This window comes from Neolamprologus multifasciatus, chromosome 16 (genome assembly GCF_963576455.1).
Source record: "Neolamprologus multifasciatus chromosome 16, fNeoMul1.2, whole genome shotgun sequence".
Classification (NCBI taxonomy): domain Eukaryota; kingdom Metazoa; phylum Chordata; class Actinopteri; order Cichliformes; family Cichlidae; genus Neolamprologus; species Neolamprologus multifasciatus.
This window is the reverse complement of record NC_140454.1, coordinates 9,652,828-9,671,821: the sequence shown is the minus strand read 5'-3', so window position 1 is coordinate 9,671,821 and position 18,994 is coordinate 9,652,828. Positions and strand designations below refer to the sequence as shown.

At 41.7% G+C, this 18,994-nt stretch overlaps 1 protein-coding gene across 2 annotated transcripts in view; it reads left to right on the top strand.

The window, feature by feature from the left end:
- Positions 1 to 18,994, top strand: part of vwa8 (von Willebrand factor A domain containing 8) — an 86,750-nt gene that overhangs the window by 33,618 nt on the left and 34,138 nt on the right. For both annotated transcript variants that reach the window (XM_085135523.1, XM_085135524.1), the window contains exons 21-29: positions 409 to 485; positions 3,540 to 3,615; positions 5,266 to 5,401; positions 5,885 to 6,004; positions 6,168 to 6,373; positions 11,146 to 11,297; positions 13,391 to 13,499; positions 13,838 to 13,976; positions 15,696 to 15,883. In XM_085135523.1, the coding sequence (XP_084991649.1) occupies positions 409 to 485; positions 3,540 to 3,615; positions 5,266 to 5,401; positions 5,885 to 6,004; positions 6,168 to 6,373; positions 11,146 to 11,297; positions 13,391 to 13,499; positions 13,838 to 13,976; positions 15,696 to 15,883 (1,203 nt within the window). The remainder of the gene's footprint in view (positions 1 to 408; positions 486 to 3,539; positions 3,616 to 5,265; positions 5,402 to 5,884; positions 6,005 to 6,167; positions 6,374 to 11,145; positions 11,298 to 13,390; positions 13,500 to 13,837; positions 13,977 to 15,695; positions 15,884 to 18,994) is intronic.

Below are 18,994 nucleotides of genomic sequence, written 5' to 3'. Positions count from 1 at the left end.
GGACATGGTGTGCTGTGAGCCCAGAGGAGTGTTTCTGTGTGTGTGCAGTTTTGTGTTTGTGTTTATTTGTGCACTTGCATATGAGAGGGACTGAGTGGCAGAAGGCATTTGCAAATCTGAGTGTGTGACCATGCACGGTCCACGCTGAGGCATTACGAGCTGTCAGAGCGAATTACTGGACGTCTGACAGACTGGCCGAGAGATCCGACAGGCTCTGTGGGATGCCGGTGGGAGTCCCGAAGAACAGCCCCTGTCACAGCAAAGCACCATCAAAATTAGAGGGATGCACTTGGCTCTTCATCTCAGTCCTGCCTCTTTGGAAGTTGAAATGGATGCTTCTTTCTATCTTTGTGGTCTAACTACAAACACAGTCCACATATAAAGACTGATGATGATGTCCCTCCACAGGGTGTTGGCAAAAATAAAATTGTGGACCGGTTCCTGCACCTTCTCAACAGGCCCAGAGAATATCTACAGCTCCACAGGTGAGGAGAATCACCATAGCATCATTTTTCTGTTGCTGTCCTAGCCTTTTTGAAACCAAACTTCATGAGCCAACTAAGAAGTCTCACTGAGAAATAAAGGTACTCTGCACCCACAGCGTAGCTCCTCCACTAAGCATACCCTACGGTGTTTTTCTTTTTGACTCTAATTGAAATCATGATTTACTAATGATTTATGTTGCCAGTGATAAGATCTAAAACCAGTTACTGAGACCATACACTCATCAGTTTGATTAGATCAGAGAGCCTAAATTTTGTTTTCCCATGGATTTCAGCACAAGTAGCCTTATTTTTGGAAGCAGAGAAGTCATTCTGGAGACTTTTAGTTCCAGAAGCTAAGTTAAAGTTTTATAAGGTTCATGTTTAGAGTAGTGGTTCCCAACCAACAACTTTCTGCTTCAGAGGGTACTTCTGCAGTAACAAGGAGGTATGTGGAAAGATTATGTTATGTAATCTGAAATTCAGTTTATAACTGAATCAAGGAACCGAGTTGACCAGCAGAACAGTTAAGAGGCACTTATCTCTTATCATTCACATTTAGTCATTAATCTCTGACTCTCTTCCATAGTGTGTCTTTTCACCTGGCCCCCTCCCTTCACCCCCAAGTGGTCAAAAAAGATGGCTGCCCCCTCCCTGAGCCTGATTCTTCCTGGTTTCTTCATGTTAAAAGGGAGTTTTTCCTTCACACTGTTGCCAAAAGCTTGTTCATAGGGTGACGTTGGATTGTTGGATTTTCTCTGTTATTGTAGGTTACATGAAAATTGTAAACACATATGCAATGGCAAAGAAATGAGTTGAAATGGCCAGCCAACACAGTGGCAGTCTGCAGTTTAAAATTAGTACATTATATAGCTCCAAGTTGCGCCAATTTCCTCAAAGTGCTTTATAGTGTAATGGTAAAGATTCTACGATAATTGAGAGAAAACTCCAACAATCAGATGACCCATCCAATGAGCAAGCACTTGGGGACAGTGGGGAGGAAAAGCTCCCTTTTTAACAGGAAGAAACCACCAACAGAACCAGGCTCAGGGAGGGGCAGTGATCTGCCTGGCTGGTTGTGGGTGAAGGAAGACAGACAAACATGAGAGGTGTGAATGAAGAGCTTCTTTATTACAACACAGTTGTTGGAATAAATCAGATGGACAAAGAAGACTTCCCTGCTCAGTGTGTCTGATGGCACTTTTAATTTGATGTTTTAATGTTTTTTAAAGATATGTCACTAAACTTTCCTGTTCCACCAAAAGCTGTAAGGAAAAAGCCAGTATTTTTCTTACTACTTTGGCAGCCTTGACCTTCTCATATAAGAGCATTAAAATCGATTTTTTTCCTCAGTAAATTAGGCCTTTCTTTCCCAGAACGAAGACTTTACATGGACAAACTAAAGAAAAGCCTTTTCAGTCTTTGCTAATTCGGGTCCCCTGGTTCTATAAATACTCACATGGTGACACCATAAGAATTTTAGGTCAGGTTCTTGCATTAATAGATTGATGGGTTGCTGTTGACTGTAGCTCAGATCATGGAGCCAAGAGATGGGCCTCATTTTGATCTCGGCACTTAAAAGAAATCAATGACTCTGATGGAAGCCGAGCAATTTACTGGAGAAAAGTTTAATTTTGACGCCGGTCAATTCTAGATCAATAACATATTCAATATCATTCTTAAGGCCAGATTTTTCTACTGCCTGTGCGTGTGTAGTTGTTTAAAGTCATGTGAAAGTCAAAGTGGAGCTGAGCATGGATGTGGCCTGGTTTGCTACTGTAGCAGCAGCTAATATTAGACCAGGGCAGAGGCAGAAATATCTGCCTGTGGCTATTGGGAGCCTGTGTGACTGAAGGCCTACAGAGATGTGGCTCAGAAAAAGCAAGACACATGCAGCCGGCCAGGAAGGAAACTAGGACAGCTCCTGGGTCAGATATTGTGAGATATCGAAGAGCAAGCGAGAGGAGATGTTCAGAGGAAGAGAAAAATTTGGGCGACCCCAGGGAGTTATAGTTGTCGGGGAAATGTTCAGTGTTATGATTGTGTGGCTGGCCTGTGGAAAACAAGTACAGTGTCACTGACACCTTTTTTTAGCTGCACTGCATCTGCACTTATCAAATGATAGTAATAAATGTTCAAGTAAAAAAGCACTACGAGAAACATGTGCAAGATCTGATCACCAGAGTTACCCTTTCAGTTCAACAAGACTAAGTTTAGCCATTTCAGTTAGGAGTTACTTTGAACTTGTGTAGAAGAATTAGTAACCAGAACCTGTTTTGCCCTTTTTGTTCTTAATACAAAGCATTTCTGAGTGTCACTTAAGCTTATGGGGCGAGCAGGTGAGCACATGCAACCAGGCTGAAATGAGGCACCATGGGTTCATATGCGGCCCGAGTCCCCTTGCTTTCCTCTCCACTCTCCATTCCACCATCTAATGAAGGAAAAGTGCCCAAAAAAACTCCTTAAGAAATAGAAAGCATTTCTAAGGGTGCACTTTTTTTCTAGCACTGTATAATTAAAATAAAAAGTACGATTTGTTTGTCTAATAAAGATGTGCTGTGCTTCTCCCCTGCCGTGCATGTAGTTGTAGCTAAAGTCTTTCTAATGCCAGTCTTGCTACTCAGCAGCCATCTTTGAAACATGCACGGGCAGTTATCTTGAAACGCTAAATGAATGAGGAGAGAGGGTAAACATTCATTTGGATGCTAACAAGGGTATAAACCGCGCATTAGAGAGTCCAAAGTCAAGGCAGATTGTCGACTGGTGTGCATTGTGGCTTGTTGCACCAAAGCACTGAACAGGTGAAGAATTAATTCACATTACAGCAAGGCTTAAAAAGTTTTTTTTTAAGTACCTTTACCCACATTTTTACTACCATAATTAGTGCTGTGCTTATGGGTTAGAGCAACAACATGACAGCAGATATGTTTCCCATTACCTAGCCATCTTTACCGTCCACATGGATTTCTGCTCCGAATTCTTTGAGCCTGTTTCCTCTTATGTAATGGCTTTGTTGTAACCATCTTCTTTTTTCTTTTTTCTTTTTTGCCTCTGCAGGGATACAACAGTCCAGACTCTGACCTTACAGCCCTCGGTGCGAGATGGCATCATTACATATGAGGACTCCCCTCTGGTCAGTTAGAGTTTTTTCCCTCATGTTCACAGATGTCACAGATGTATATTGTGGTAGACATAATCATCACCACAAATCAAGTTGTGTTGGAATCATTTTATTCTGTATGGTTTTATTTGTTTTTGCCACATAGAAAGCATGTTCTTATTTACCTGAGAGTTCTGGATGTTTTGTAAGGTACAAGTACATTTGAAATGTAACTCAGTCAGTTTAATTCTTAGTGTGAACTATCAGAAGTGTTCTAAAAGCCATCTTTTGTGATGAAGAAAGCCTGTGCAGAGATTTGAGAATTGGACTAATGTGCTCAACTGTTTTTGTGTAATTACAGGAACCTAAATGAGCTGTAGCTGTCTGATGGAGTTTTACTAGTACCCATAAAGACACGGTTACAATAGTCCACTAAAAATAAATCTGTGCACAGATTTATTTATTTTTGTATCAGTTTTAGACAGACATCCTGCAGATTGTGAATGTGTAGGCCAGTTTGATATATGTATTCATCACATGAACTCTTCTCAATCTGGGACAGCATCTTCATCATCAGCTTTTTCACAACTGTAACAACAGACATCCATACATTTTTGTTATAGTTTTAAGATTAAGGTTAATAGGCTGATTTTTTTAAATTGTCTTTATATGACTATCAATATTTAGGTCAGTCAATAATTATTTCAAGATTTCTTGCCTGGTTTGAGAATTTAAGCAACATTCGTCTAGATAGGTTAGAGACTTTAATTCTTTTTTCTTTAGAGGTGAAAAAAATATACCTCAGTCTTTTCTTTCAATTTCAGGAAGTTTGGGCACATCCACTCATTAATTTCAATACTAGAGTTTTTGAGTAAGTGTAGGGCTCAGTAGTCCTGAGGTGACACTGATGTGTGCGGTGTGAATAAGAATGAAATGTAATATCAATGTAACATCTGAGATAGAGAAAGGGTGTATATGTAAGTATGAAAGGTCCAAGGATGGAGCCTTGAGGACTCCACATCAAAATCTATTTATATGTGTATACACATGTAAATATATAATATTATGTATAACAGTATGTGAATGCTCAGGGACTGTCATTGGATTCCACTTATGATTACCCGTGATTTGTCTTATTTTCTGGACTTTTTAGTGAAAGATACAAAATCATCAATAGTGCATTGCATTTCTGGGTGCAGTAGCACAGAGTTGTGTGTGAACATTATTTGCTTTTTTTTAATCTCAGAGAAAGATATCCATCTTGGCCATTTTAGATCAAGATTTTAAAAAAGGATTATTTTGCTTGACAATGGCAGCCCTCTTAATGGTATTTGTGTCTCCCATATGCCTAAGAACTTTCTCAGCTTATGTGTCGAATAAGCAGCTTTCATAGGAGCATATCTGATGACTTCTCAGAACACAGTGTCCAGAGCTTTTAGTACATTGTGATGCACACCTACACAATCCCAAAATTAGGACTACTTAGTCAAAATAAGTGAAAAAACCTGTGAGGGTGGGTTGTGAATGTGTAGGCCAGTTTGATATATGTATTCACCACATGAACTCTTTCTATCTGGGACAGCATCTTCATCATCAGCTTTTTCCCAACTGTAACAGCAGTTGTGCTTTTTTGTTAGTCAAATGGCATGTGTGTGTATGTTTGTGTGTGTTGTCTGTGTTCAGGTAAAGGCAGTGAAGTTTGGCCATGTGTTAGTGATAGATGAGGCCGACAAAGCTCCTACAAACGTCACCTGCATTCTCAAAACCCTGGTGGAGAGCGGAGAGATGATCCTGGCTGATGGACGCAGAATCATCTCAGGTGCACTCATACGCACATTCATGCATGCACACACCTTGACAGCAGACATGTCCCAGATACAGAACGAGAACTGTTTTTACGACGAATTAAGGACTGCATGTACTGCAAGGCAAACACGAGTGGAACATCAGATGCAGGCCACTGAAGGAAGCTTAGGATAAAAGCCTTTATGGACAGGTACCAGCAGATTTTGTATCACGCTGCTCTGTAAACATTTAGTTTTTCCACATATTCCCATGTAATCACATGGGCTGCTGACAGCTACTCCATTCTTGAGAGGCTCATCCTCCTAGTGGAATGTAAACGCAATCTTGAGACTTCATAAACACGACCTTCAGGCTGTCAGCGTAGTAGAGGTGTGTGTGAAAATCTGTGACACAAATTAAAACACTGAGAGTAAAAAAGGAGATTCATACAGAAACAGACTGAGATGAAACTGTGCTTGTTTTGGTCATGTGTAGACAACAACTGTCTGTTCCACAGGTCCACGTGAAGCCGAGGGGAGGCCTGACACCATAATTATGCACCCAGACTTCAGGATGATCGTCCTCGCTAACAGACCTGGTTTTCCTTTTCTGGGCAATGACTTCTTTGGAGCTCTAGGTACCCAGAAACACACGCCCAACTGAAACTGAGGCTTTTCCTACTACATTAATACCCCAACACATTAAAAATAGATAAACACTTAACTTTTTTTTTTGCCCTGGATATCGAATATTGTATATGGAAAGAAACACATTAAATTCTGTCTTGTATTTTGTACCAGGCGATATTTTTAGCTGCCATGCTGTGGACAACCCGAAGCCCAAAGCGGAGCTGGCTATGCTAAAACAGTATGGCCCAGATGTTCCTGATGCTACGTTGCAAAAGCTCGTGGCAGCCTTTGGAGAGCTCAGGTCCTTGGCCGACCAGGGTACCATCAACTACCCCTATTCTACTAGAGAGGTGGTCAACATTGTCAAACATCTCCAGGTATGAAGACACACTGAAATACGGTACATACTGACTACCTTTTATTAATAATTCATAACATTTATGCGACCTGAATCCTGAACTGCTAGTGCTTTAATAATGTAAGAGAGTCTCCTCAAAATATAGCTGTCGCCGAGAGGAGAGAGGGTGTCTGTGCTTTGGTCCACTTTCAGAAGCTTACAGCTTAAACATACAGCTAACTGTCAGTTAAAGGGATCAACGGTATCTTCATGTTTTTATCCTCTAGTAAAGTGGCGTTACTTGACTGAGAGTTCAAAAAAATCTAATCTATGTTTTAGCTATGTTCTTTTAAGCCAGGTTTCTTCTGATTGGCTATCAATGATAAAAAAAAAAGAGGTTTGAGTAACAGGTGGGTGGGGCTTCCGTGCCCCCAGCCAGACCTCTATGCCTGAGAGGACCATATTAAATATGCCCCCTCTCTACTAGGGAGTCACAATACAGGAAATGTAGTAGTCTGTACCTTTACCAATATAATTAAGATATTGCATGTACTTACCCCTGAACTTTGTTTTGAAGAAAAAAACATCTAAACAAGAAGGATAATACTTTGGCTGTTCTTACTATATGTAACAACATATGTTACTAACTCAGTTAGTAACATATAGTAACTATATGTTACTATATGTTACTATATAGAAGATATAGAAGGCATATAGAAGAGTCAGAGGGCTTTCATCAAATGAAGCATCGTGACACGAAAAATAGGACCAAGAAGAACCAGGACCGTTGAGCAGCTAGACTCTTATATGAGACAAGAATGGGATAGCGTTCCACTCCCAAAAGTCCAAGAGCTCTCTTCTCAATTCCTAAACTTTTACAGACTGATGTTAAAAGAAGAGGCGATGCTACACTGTGATAAAAATGGCACAGTCACAACTGTTTTTGAGACCTGTAGCTGCCATCAAATTCAAAATGCTCTTATTTTTTTTTCTTAAAATGATACTTTTTCTCACATTTTTCTCACATTCAATATATTTTCTGTATTCTCTTGTAAGTAAAATGTGGCTTTGGTAAGAGATGTGCGAGCTGGAGGCCCTCACCTGATGAAGCCAACAGAACCACATCATCCGCAAAAATCAGAGATGAGATTCTGAGGCCACCAAAGCGAAAGCCCTCCGCCACTTGGCTGCGCCTAGAAATCTTGTCCATAAAAATTATGAACAGAACCGGTGACAAAGGGCAGCCCTGGCGGAGCCCATCACCCATCGGGAACGAGTCCGACTTATTGCCGGCAATGCGAACCAAGCCCTTGCGACGGTTGTATAGGGATCGAATGGCCCGTAGCAGTGGGCCAGACACCCCATACTCCCGCAACACCTCCCACAGGACACCCCGAGGGACATGGTCGAATGCCTTCTCCAAGTCCACAAAACACATGTAGACTGGTTGGGCAAACTCCCATGCACCCTCAAGTATCCTCGAGAGGATAAAGAGCTGGTCCAGTGTTCCACGACCAGGACGAAAACCGCATTGTTCCTCCTGCATCAGAGGTTCGACTAGCGGACGAACTCTCCTTTCCAGCACCCTGGCATAGACTTTCCCAGGGAGGCTGAGGAGTGTGATCCCCCTGTAGTTAGAACACACCCTCCAGTCCCCCTTCTTAAAGATGGGGACCACCACCCCGGTCTGCCAGTCCAGGGGTACTGCCCCTGATCTCCACGCAACATTGCAGAGGCGTGTCAACCAGGACGGCCCTACAACGTCCAGAGCCTTCAGGAACTCGGGGCAGACCTCATCAACACCAGGGGCTCTGCCATCAAGGAGTTGTTTAACTGCCTCAGTGACCTCGCCCCCGGAAATTGGGGGGTCATTCCCCTCATCCCCAGACTCTGTTTCCTCCTCGGAAGACGTGTCAGTGGGATTAAGGAGGTCCTCGAAGTATTCCTTCCACCGCCTGACAATTTTCTCAGTCGACGTCAGCAGCGCTCCGCCAGCACTATACACAGTGCAGGTAGAGCACCGCTTTCCCCTCCTGAGATGCCTGACGGTTTGCCAGAATCTCTTCGAGGCAGTCCGAAAGTCTTTTTCCATGGCCTCTCCGAACTCCTCCCACACCCGAGTTTTTGCTTCAGCCACTGCCCGAGCCGCATTCCGCTTGGCCTGTCGATACCTGTCGGCTGCCTCCGGAGTCCCACAGGCTAACCAAGCCCGATAGGACTCCTTCTTCAGCCTGGTGGCTCCCTTCACCTCTGGTGTCCACCATTTGGCTCGGGGATTACCACCATGGCAGGCACCAACCACCTTGCGGCCGCAGCTCGATGCAGCAGTTTCGGCAATGGAGACGCTGAACATGGTCTATTCGGACTCAATGTCCCCAGTCTCCCTTGGAATGCTGTTGAAGCTCTGCCCGAGGTGTGCATTGAAGATCTCGTGGACTGGGGCCTCTGCTAGATGTTCCCAGCACACCCTCACTACGCGTTTAGGTGCACCAGGTCTGTCCAGTGTCCTCCCCCGCCACCTGATCCAACTCACCACCAGGTGGTGATCAGTTGACAGCTCAGCCCCTCTCTTTACCCGAGTGTCCAGAACATATGGTTGCAAGTCTGGTGATACGATTACAAAATCGATCATCGACCTACGGCCTAGAGTGTCCTGGTGCCACGTGCACTTATGGACACTCTTATGTTCGAACAAGGTGTTCGTTATGGTCAAACTGTGATTAGCACAGAAGTCCAATAGCAAAGCACCGCTCGGGTTCAGATCAGGGAGGCCGTTCCTCCCAATCACGCCCCTTCAGGTCTCGCTGTCGTCACTGCATTTTTTTTAAATTTACATTTTTCACAGTGTACCGAATCTTTTTGTAATTTGTGATGTGTGTATCATAAAGACAAGCATAATGGCTCCGCCTTAAATTGCCCGATGCAGGACTGTGGTTTCCAACATTAAAATAATTGGTATCATATGTCACATTGGTTGTGCTCTTAAAAGGAATTTTCCAGTCCATTCCATAGGAGCTTAAAAGTCCCTCCACCCTCATTTGTCATGTCTTTCTTTCTCCGGCCACCGATTCCTCTCTTTAACCCTCTAATTTCCTAGTATTCAGAGCCCACAGATGTGCACCACAAACCGACTTAGGAGATAGGCGAGATGATCATCAATATGTCATCAAAGCGACATATTTGTGTTAGTATAAAATTGCTAGACTTTCTTCAATGAGTAGATGTTTTGTTTTACATTTAGAATGATATTTTACAAGGTTTTAGAAGTGATTGTCACCATATTTTCAAATCTTTTTTATCCCTTTGATACCATCGTTTTTCGAGCAGCTACTCCGTTTTCCACCTTCAGACGAACAGTATGGAGCCACATTACAGAGCGCACGCTGTCTCCCACCATCAATAGCTATAAGCTGCTGTTTACCATCATCCTCTCAGCTCAATCATCTGGAAAAAGAAAAGCAAGTGAATGGCTGCATGCAGAGCTGTCACATTCCCATGCCTCCTTGTGGTTACATTCTTCAGAAATGTACACGCTATAGAGCACAAAAAGGACAGACTCCAAAAGAAGAGAAGGAGAGGGGATTAAGCATTAAAGCTTGCACTATAGATCAATAGTTTTGTGTACAGAGACCAGCTCATATTTGAGTGACCTCCCAGTTCTTTCATCCATCACCACCATTATTGATGTCTGAATGACTGGGTGTGACAGGGAATCATTTCAATTTAGCTGTACTCTAAATGGCTCGTTTTATTCCTTTATTGCTATTTTAACCTTAATTTATACCATCGTGATTGATGCAGCCCAGTGCTCTATAGTCAACTGTAACCTACTGGGAGAGACTGCTATTGACTGTGCAGCGATTCACTGGACTGTATAAGTACACTGTAATATGGAGGCTTAAAAGTGCAATTATGGTCCTAATAATGGCATGAAGATTACTCACATCAGAACTGAAGATTTATTGCAGTAAAGAGTGGAAAGGGCGGGGGATGCATTCGTATTTGCAGCTATTATGTTAATTTCCACCTTATCAGTTTAGCTAAGATTCTTTGCTATCAATCACGTCTATGCCTGGAAATATAGTCTGAAAGATTTCTGAAATATTCAATAACTGTCAAGTACTGAAAGCAGCTATCAAATTAGATTTGTAATGTCTGTTTTTACTTCTCCCTTCATTGCTTATTCATAATACTCTAATCAGACAAACATGGCATATTACACTTATTTTTTACATTACCAAAAACAGATCTTAAAAATAAGTATGTTGGTGTTAAATATTCAGTGTGCACACAAACAGTTCCAAACCCCTGTGCTGGTTTAGTCTGTCACTAAAATCTTCACTCCAAGGATTTTTTAGGTTGTTGTCTGCATCAGAAATCTGTTGTTTTAAAAAAAGACCATTTCTTCTTTCCTCTATTGTCTGTCATACTGTAAATATATTCTTCCAGTGGTGGATTCTCTTTGTAATACAGAAAATGCTTTTAGGCATTAGAACTGGAGTCTGTAATTATCATCAAAGACGGAGCAAAGATGCTGTTGTCTGTCAGTGAGTTTAGAGATGACTAATCTTCGTTTTTTATGTCTTATCCCAAACTTTCCCTGCATTGTTAAGGAACTGAAAATCATATTAATTTTCCTTGTCTCTGTCCCCTTTTCCATAACTCCCACCTCCCACCTGTCATTATCATTTTTTCTCCCCCTCTTACTCTCTGTGTCCTTCCTTTCTCTTCCTTTTCTTTCCCTGGTCACGCTTCCTCTTTTACTTCCTCTTCTCTGGCCTTTCCTTCCTACTCTCCTTTACCTCCCGCTAGAAATTTCCCAATGAGGGTCTGGCCAACGTGGTGAGAAACGTCTTCGACTTTGACTCATACAACAAAGACATGCGGGAGGTTCTAATTGAAGCACTGCACAAGCACGGGATTCCCATTGGAGCCAAGCCCAGCTCTGTCAAGCTGGCTAAGGAGTAAGGCATCGGGAGCACAAGATGTTTGACAAGACGCGCGCACACACACACACACACACATTAGAGGCACATCAATTACGTGACACACACAGAGACAGAATCAGATTGTTGCACAGTTAGAACTGTGGTCACAGAGCCTCACAGGGGGGTAATAATAGCTGGATGGACCAAAATACATGAAGAACACATAGTCAACGATGGAGCAGATCAAGATTTGGGGTTTGTCATACTATAAAAGGTGCTAGCTGACGTGTGGCACTGCTCAGAATGATCGCAGAGTAGAGCCTTATCTTGGGTCTTTATCAGTTCCACAGAGGAGCCGTTGTTCTTGTTAATCCAAACCTTCATCCCTCATAAAATTAGAAATCTGCCAGAAGCGGTTTTAAATAATGGAACCTAAACTTGTCATTACTTGATTTGTTCAGAGTTTATCTTAGCATGTCAGCTATTTTAAATATATCAGAAACTATCAATGCTTAACACACAGTGGAAATATAATCTAATATGATGCCCATTCAAATGTGGATAATCAACCCTGCTAGCTTCCTCAGTCTCGTAAAGTGATGGCAGACGTGCACGGTGTACAATATTTGCCATGCATGCAAGATGCTCTTCTCCATTAGTGCATTCTTCACGGTGCTGCCCCTCCTACACAGGCCCCCGGCACACAAATCTGTCTTCTGGTTTGGAGCTGGCTCTGAACGCTGCAAATGAATCATAGAGAAATGTCTCTCTTATTACATATTACAAAGAGATATAGTGAAATACTTCACTAAATTAGTGCGACGCGAGTGGAAGGCACTCTGTAGTGAGCTGAGCAACTCAAAGATGCAGAAGACATGCAGTAGTAATCCTGGCCATGCAATCTTTTAATGCATAGATTTTCAGCATAATTGTTCCCCCGGAGTTTGTCTTAGTGCCAGTGGTTTTTGTTGTGTTGGTAGTTTTGTTGTTGCCTTTCAAAGAACCTTTCCAGAAACTTGCCAGCTGAAAGTGGCTTCTGAGAGGTCAGCGGTTTCAGGGACTGTTCCACGTGAGTGTGTGACTGTCAGGCATCATTTTGTAATTTTAAAATATTGTTGACTGTTGGCATTGAATTCCTGAAAGGCTTGAACTCGGTTGATGCTGCCTTGAACTGTATGAGTGGTTTCTATTAGACCTTTAGGCTTTCATGAAGTCTCCACAATGCTTCCTGAAGTGTTAAATAAACAAAGATCTATTCTTAAACCTATTTATGAGAAAAATCTATTCTGAAATCAACCACATTGCCTCACAATGTACAGCTTTGTCTTTTAAATAAAGGAAAATATTTGTTTCTTCTGTCTCCTGTGGTTTTATTTAAGTATCACATTTATAAATACACGTTCATATGTCATTAACAAGTAAATCCTGAAACAAACAGGGCAGAAACAAGTATTTTCCTGTTATGTCTGTACTGACATCAATCCAAGTCGTTTAATTACTCTTCTGTCATCACCCATCTTAAACACCTTATCAGACTAGTTTCTCTACCCACATCACAGCAAACATTTGTCCCTTAGATTTCAGATTTGGAAATGGAAAACAAAGAGTAATTTCTCTTTCTGCTTTTCCATTCATAGAAATGCTTATGATTAGAGAACTGTCTATCCTCCAGATTTTTGTTTTCTGGTTCTGATGCATTTTTCACTCCATCTGCAGCCAATAAGATCATGGCCTGAGGCCAGCTGTGATTCATGGGAAAACCAGTGGACATCTGGTCAGACACCAACACATAGACACTTGTTGTGAATATGTTGACTTTAGCCTTTCTTGAGACAATGGGATCACATTTCAAAGTCTTTGTTTTAAAAATCTAGCTTGTAACAGGATAAGGCTCACATCTGAAGTCAGTTTGTGGCAGCCACGTTGAGCCCTTAAGTAGGCCGAGTTCATCTTAATTGATGTGGGCAAGCAAAATCGTTTCCCATTTCCAAAATGAGAAATCACAACATCAGTACCCACACCCAGAAAAAAAACCAAAAATTTCCATGCATCTGTGCCAGTACTTTCTTGTTATAAATTACATTTTGCAGGCCCTACAGTGGAGTTATCATGTGACCTTCAATTTTTAGGTTTCCCCTGCCGGAGGTCAAGATGACAGGATATTGGACCATAAACCAAGGTGGCAACACTCGACGCAAACTACTGTGTCCCACGGACACACGGCCCATAGATGTCAAGGTATACACATGAAGACAGATTATTACAGTGTGATGCCCCACACTTCTCGTGTATTGGACCAGTACTTAAAGTGAGTGTCTGTGGTTATCTTACATTCCTCCCAGCTACAAAAGACTGACAGCAGTGAGTTTTTAACGTAAGAAATGTATCAAGATGTTCATCCACAACCCAAATGGTTCCTCTGGTTACATTGCTTATCGAATGTACTCTTTTAACTCTTTCGCACTTAAGCTGCAAGCAGAACACTAGAGTGCGCCATGTTGTTGCAATAGTATGACTTGTTTTGATATATTGTGAGTACGTGCGCACTGCTATAAGTGTCTGACGTGTGTTTCCAGGGCCCAGTGTTTCTGCGTGTCCAGAAGTACCCCTGCAACAGGCAGGAAAGCAGGGCTTTGAGTTTCACTGAAGAGAAAGCCCACTGGCAGATTCCCATGAATGAAGTTAACATCATCTGTGACGTCACCACCAAAGATGGTATTATACAAGCAAACACAAACTTGCGCACGTTATTAAGCAGTCCCTCCTCGAGTCTGTGTTATCAGATGTTCTTTTCTTTGCGATGCTTTAGAGATTTCAGAGGGTGAAGCATCATGAAGTAAATAAGGTACTATATACAGGAAGGAATAACAACAATAAAAAAACATTTTTTTTATTGTCCACACACATACTAGGCCCCAGTATGTGTGTGGACAGTACAGGATGAAGCAAGGAAACTGTTTGAAGTATGTACTGGAAACAGTGCGCAGCTGTGTAAGGGAGAGGAAAAGCACAAGATATGCAGTGACGGTGATCACAAACTGGAAGAAGACAGGATACCATTAACATGACATAATGAACAAAGATGGATTCGTGTATTTAAAAAGTAATTAGACCAATAGGAAAATCACTAACGACAGAACAACATTTAAAAAAAACACCTGGAAATTTAACAAGGTAATTAAAAATTCCTAATTATAGAATTTTTAGTAAAATTAAAAACAAAAAGATATTAGAAGAGATTAGATTTTTAATACTGTTTTTTTCCCCTGAGTTATTGGTTCTTGAGTTATTAAGGATGGAGTTACTGTTACAACTTTTCAGTAATTTACAGTTTGAAGTAGCTGGAAACTTACCACGGACACACGGTTAGACTTTGCACCATGTTTGTTCAGCTGTGGTGCTACTCTGCTACATGTGCTGCAGGCAGTGCTGAGAGGACGTAACTCTGCTTAACAAACTTTGTGAGGACACCATTTGTAAATCACCCCAGATGTCTTTTTCTGCACCATGCTCTGTAAAAGAGACAATCACAAGTGTTACATTGATGCACAAGGGTGGCTGTTGCTCAGGAGGTAGAGCAGGCCATCTACTAATCGGAAAAGTGGTGGTTGGATTCCTGGCTGCTCCAGTCTGCATGCCAAATATCCTCGGGCAAGACACTAATCCCATTAGATACAAAAGAACTTAAACATAGAAGAAAAAAGTGCTGGAGTGAATGGGTGAGTGAGGGATCTTATATTAGGTGCTTTGAGTGCTCTAGAAGAATAGAAAGGCGCTGTATAAGAATCAGTCCATACATACTGGACAACATATATCCTCATATCTTTGCAGTAAGTCCATACTGGCCGATGAAGCTTTATATCAGCTTTAGGTGGCCTAATCAGAAGCATACTGAAAAGCACCTGTCAGACTTCACAATGGAGGTAAAAAAGAAAAAAAAACCCTTTAAAGCAAGCCTTACACCATGCGAGCCATCTTAAAACACCTGTATGCACTCAGTTGGGTAGCTATTTTGAAACGTTATCTAAGTGTATTTAGATTTATTTCAGTAGTCATCAGGATTTACAAACTTTACATTTACAGAATTTCCTTAAAAAACAGATTTTAAACTTCAAAGGTTTGCTGAATTCACCCCCAAATATGTTTTTGGTCTCCTGCAGAATTCTTTCATCAGTTCAATCCAGAATCACTTGAGTGCCATGTGTCCATTATAGCATCGGTTGTGTCAGAAATCACCCCTACAGTGTATTTATATATCCCTATATATTAGATCAATGATGACCACCCCTAATTTCAGATTGTCACCATTTTGCATCGACACCGACAGCTGCAGAGTAACATTAGTCTATTTAATTAGCACCTTGCATTCTGGGAAATGTACTGCCTATTGCAGTAGCTCAATTTACAGAATGCATTCAATCTTTGTTTTGACAGATGTGCTGTATGTGGCCACCTGTAACCCAGTGTCCCTGTACTCCATGAAGGAGCGTGGGGAAACTATCGAGTGCATAGAGCTCTACGATGTCTTCCCCAGGACCATCAGTGGTGTCTGGCAGCCCTTTGTTACGGTTGCTCCACTTGGGAGTCCACTGGATGGACAGGTGGTGCTGCACGAGGAACAGGTTGGCAGACAAATATATACACATGTACACAAAGACATGTTTGCATGATTAGATTACATTAGATTGAGTGAATGAAATTAATGTACCCAATGAGATTTTCATTGTTAATGTTACACATTTTCACCACAGCCCAATGGCCGTTTATCCAAACTGCTCTAAATGCCTGTTCAAAGGGAAGTGCGGTTTGGGGCTTGCTCTGTGCTGGCATTTCTCACACGCTCCCTAAAAGGCTTGTAGCTTGTAACACTTAACATACCTTTGGACAAGGTGACATTTTTCAGTTTTATCCAACTTTGATCAGTTTGTACATTTTGCTGTGTTATCATGATTTCAGTTTTCAACCATAGACTGTATACAACAGTATACAAAGTATTTTGACGACCATCATGAGGTTGAAATCATTATGTCAAAGTGTCTGGCTTCATTAGCAGGTTGATTCATATACAGTATGAGTGCATCACACAAATAGATGTGCTAGCACAAGGTACTCCATAAAAAGGAAACACTGGATCATCACAGTATAGCACAAAGTCAGTTAACCTTCAGGGATATCTCTCTGTCCAGTTAGGAACCATAAATCATTATGAATCTATTTCACCTGCTTTGGTGCAAATGAAAGTGACAGCAGGTGCACTGGAGTAGCAACTCCAGGTGGTGGCCACAGACCGTTCTTCTTTATTTATCAACAATACCTGGTATGGTGCCAGGCGCTTTTATAAATGTGGTCAGGAAACCTAGTGTCCTTGAAGTGACTGGTCTGTCTTAGACAGGTGGTAGTGGAGCTTCCGTGACTGGTCAAATATACGTTTGGGTGTTGCTAACTTTAACAGCATCAAACTTGACTGGCTTTTGCAATTGATATAAACGTCTGAGTTCCAGAAGATGATTTATTCATCAAAGCTGTACAGCACCCCCAGTGGTCAAAACCCACAACAGTGTGTCTTCAAGGTAGTGGAGGGGAGTCAAAACAAAAACAACAAAACCAAAAACACACACACATAAATGAAAAGAATCACCATTAAGTATGTTTTGTAGTTTTAGTTGTATAAAAAGGGTGCACTTGCATCTGTTGGTCTTCACTGAGGAACCCTAGTCTAACCATTTTTGTCTAACGTCCTTGTTTACAATCCAGTAACTGGACACTTACACAACACTGGTATTTAAACTTTTTTTTTTTTATTTCTTGAGGACAACCACAGATTCCTCACAGATTTAAAATAGCTGTGCAGAAGTCCGCTTCTTAAAATGGTTGGAGGTTAGTGGTTGTTGAGTCGGTCATTGAATCCCTCTTACCCCGTAAGACCCTGTCCTATGACAGCAGAGTGTCAGACAAGAACAATGTGTGTAGGCTGTTTCTCCGACTAGAACACTTTCACAGCTGGTGCATATTAGGCAAGAGGAGGACTTCTAAAAATACTGTGGCGATGGATCATGTTACATCTGTCTAAAAATGAAGAGGTCCAGACAACATGAAGTTCATTTTCAGGTCATTGGCCTTGCAGGGAGATCAGGGAAACCATCTCACACACACACACACACACACACACACACACACACACTTCACTAGCTGGGCCCACGTCCTCATATTAGGTTTGACAGCATTTTAGTAGGTAAAGGTGAATGCTTGGACATGAAGTGAGCTGCGGTTTGGGGAAGGCCTCGAAGGGGACTGGTAATGGCTCCCGGGCCTGGCAGATCCCCTTGTAGTTAAATAGGAGTGAAGAAGTTAAAGAATTGAGAACAAGGAGGGAGGGAGGGGCACGTAAACGAGAATGAACAGCTTGCAGAACTAGGGGAACCTATATAGATGACGACCGGAAGGAGCGTGTTTGGAGGCGTGATCCCGCTCCTGAAATTCGGATACATAATCTCCAATATACAGAGGTTGGCCGATTGTGCTAAGCATACACACATGAATGAATGCATCCACAGTCTTGTGAAAGTATTTAAAGACATCACAATGGTACATTTAACGATATGAAAACATAGCAGTTATATTTTTATCCCTCAGATACACAAAATCTTAGTGCAGATACATCCACATGCAGGATGCACACGTGTGTTCTCAGATGTACATACTTCCTCCAATGGCAGTGTATGTTTAGAATCAGGAAATGGGGTTTGCCCTCTCTGTCTTCAGTATCACTGTGTGAGTGTCAGGAATGGGAGGCCATAAGGAAACCATTAGCGTGAAGCAGGGTAGCCGGGCCCGAGGCCAGCTCCCCTGTGGCTTCTTCTCATAAAACTCAATTGAAGATGAATCCTTGTGCGTCACAAACGAAAGCCTTTTGCACAGTTCATCCAAAACACACACGCACACACACACACACACACACACACACACACACACACACACACACACACACACACACACACACACACAAATATCCTGCATACAAACACAGAAGCCCATACGGGCAATCGGTTTATCTTTGAATTGAATTAGTTTAAAGTGCAGCAGGCACATTTGTTGAATGTAGAGGAACATCAGCACCCAAACCAGAGGGTTCCACTGGAAGAAGAGCACCCTCTGTTGATGGAGGAACTGTACTGGAGGAAATAAACACTAGGATTTATAGTATTAAACAGAAATGGTCATAAACGGTCTCATAATTAACAAAAACAGGAGACCACACAGGGAATTACAAGTTGAAATCAAGAAATATTTAGTTAATTCAATGAAACTAATTAAGAAGAAGTCGATCAGCTGTGTGGCTGGTGTAAAAGAGCACAGATGGAGGTTATTGGAAGTGTTTGCAAGTTTAACCAAAGCAAAAGACAATCCTAGTCACTGAGGGACAGTTAAACCCACATTTACCACAAAATATAGAAGAAACCACATGGATAAGAGTGAAGGTCCACAAAGTACTCTTCAAAAAGCAAAAATAATAAAGTTAATTTGAAAAATAAATTATTCTAACATTTTTTAATTTAATATCTTAGCAGACTAATAACCAACCTTTTCCATCAATCTTCCAAGTACGCTTGCTGACACTCTCTGTAACCTTGTTGTCTGTAGGAGCATTTTAGGAGACAAGAGGACATATGGCAGAGGGAGAGGGGACAACTGTATTCAGTGTTGACAGTTTTGTGTTATACAAATGTGTTGGA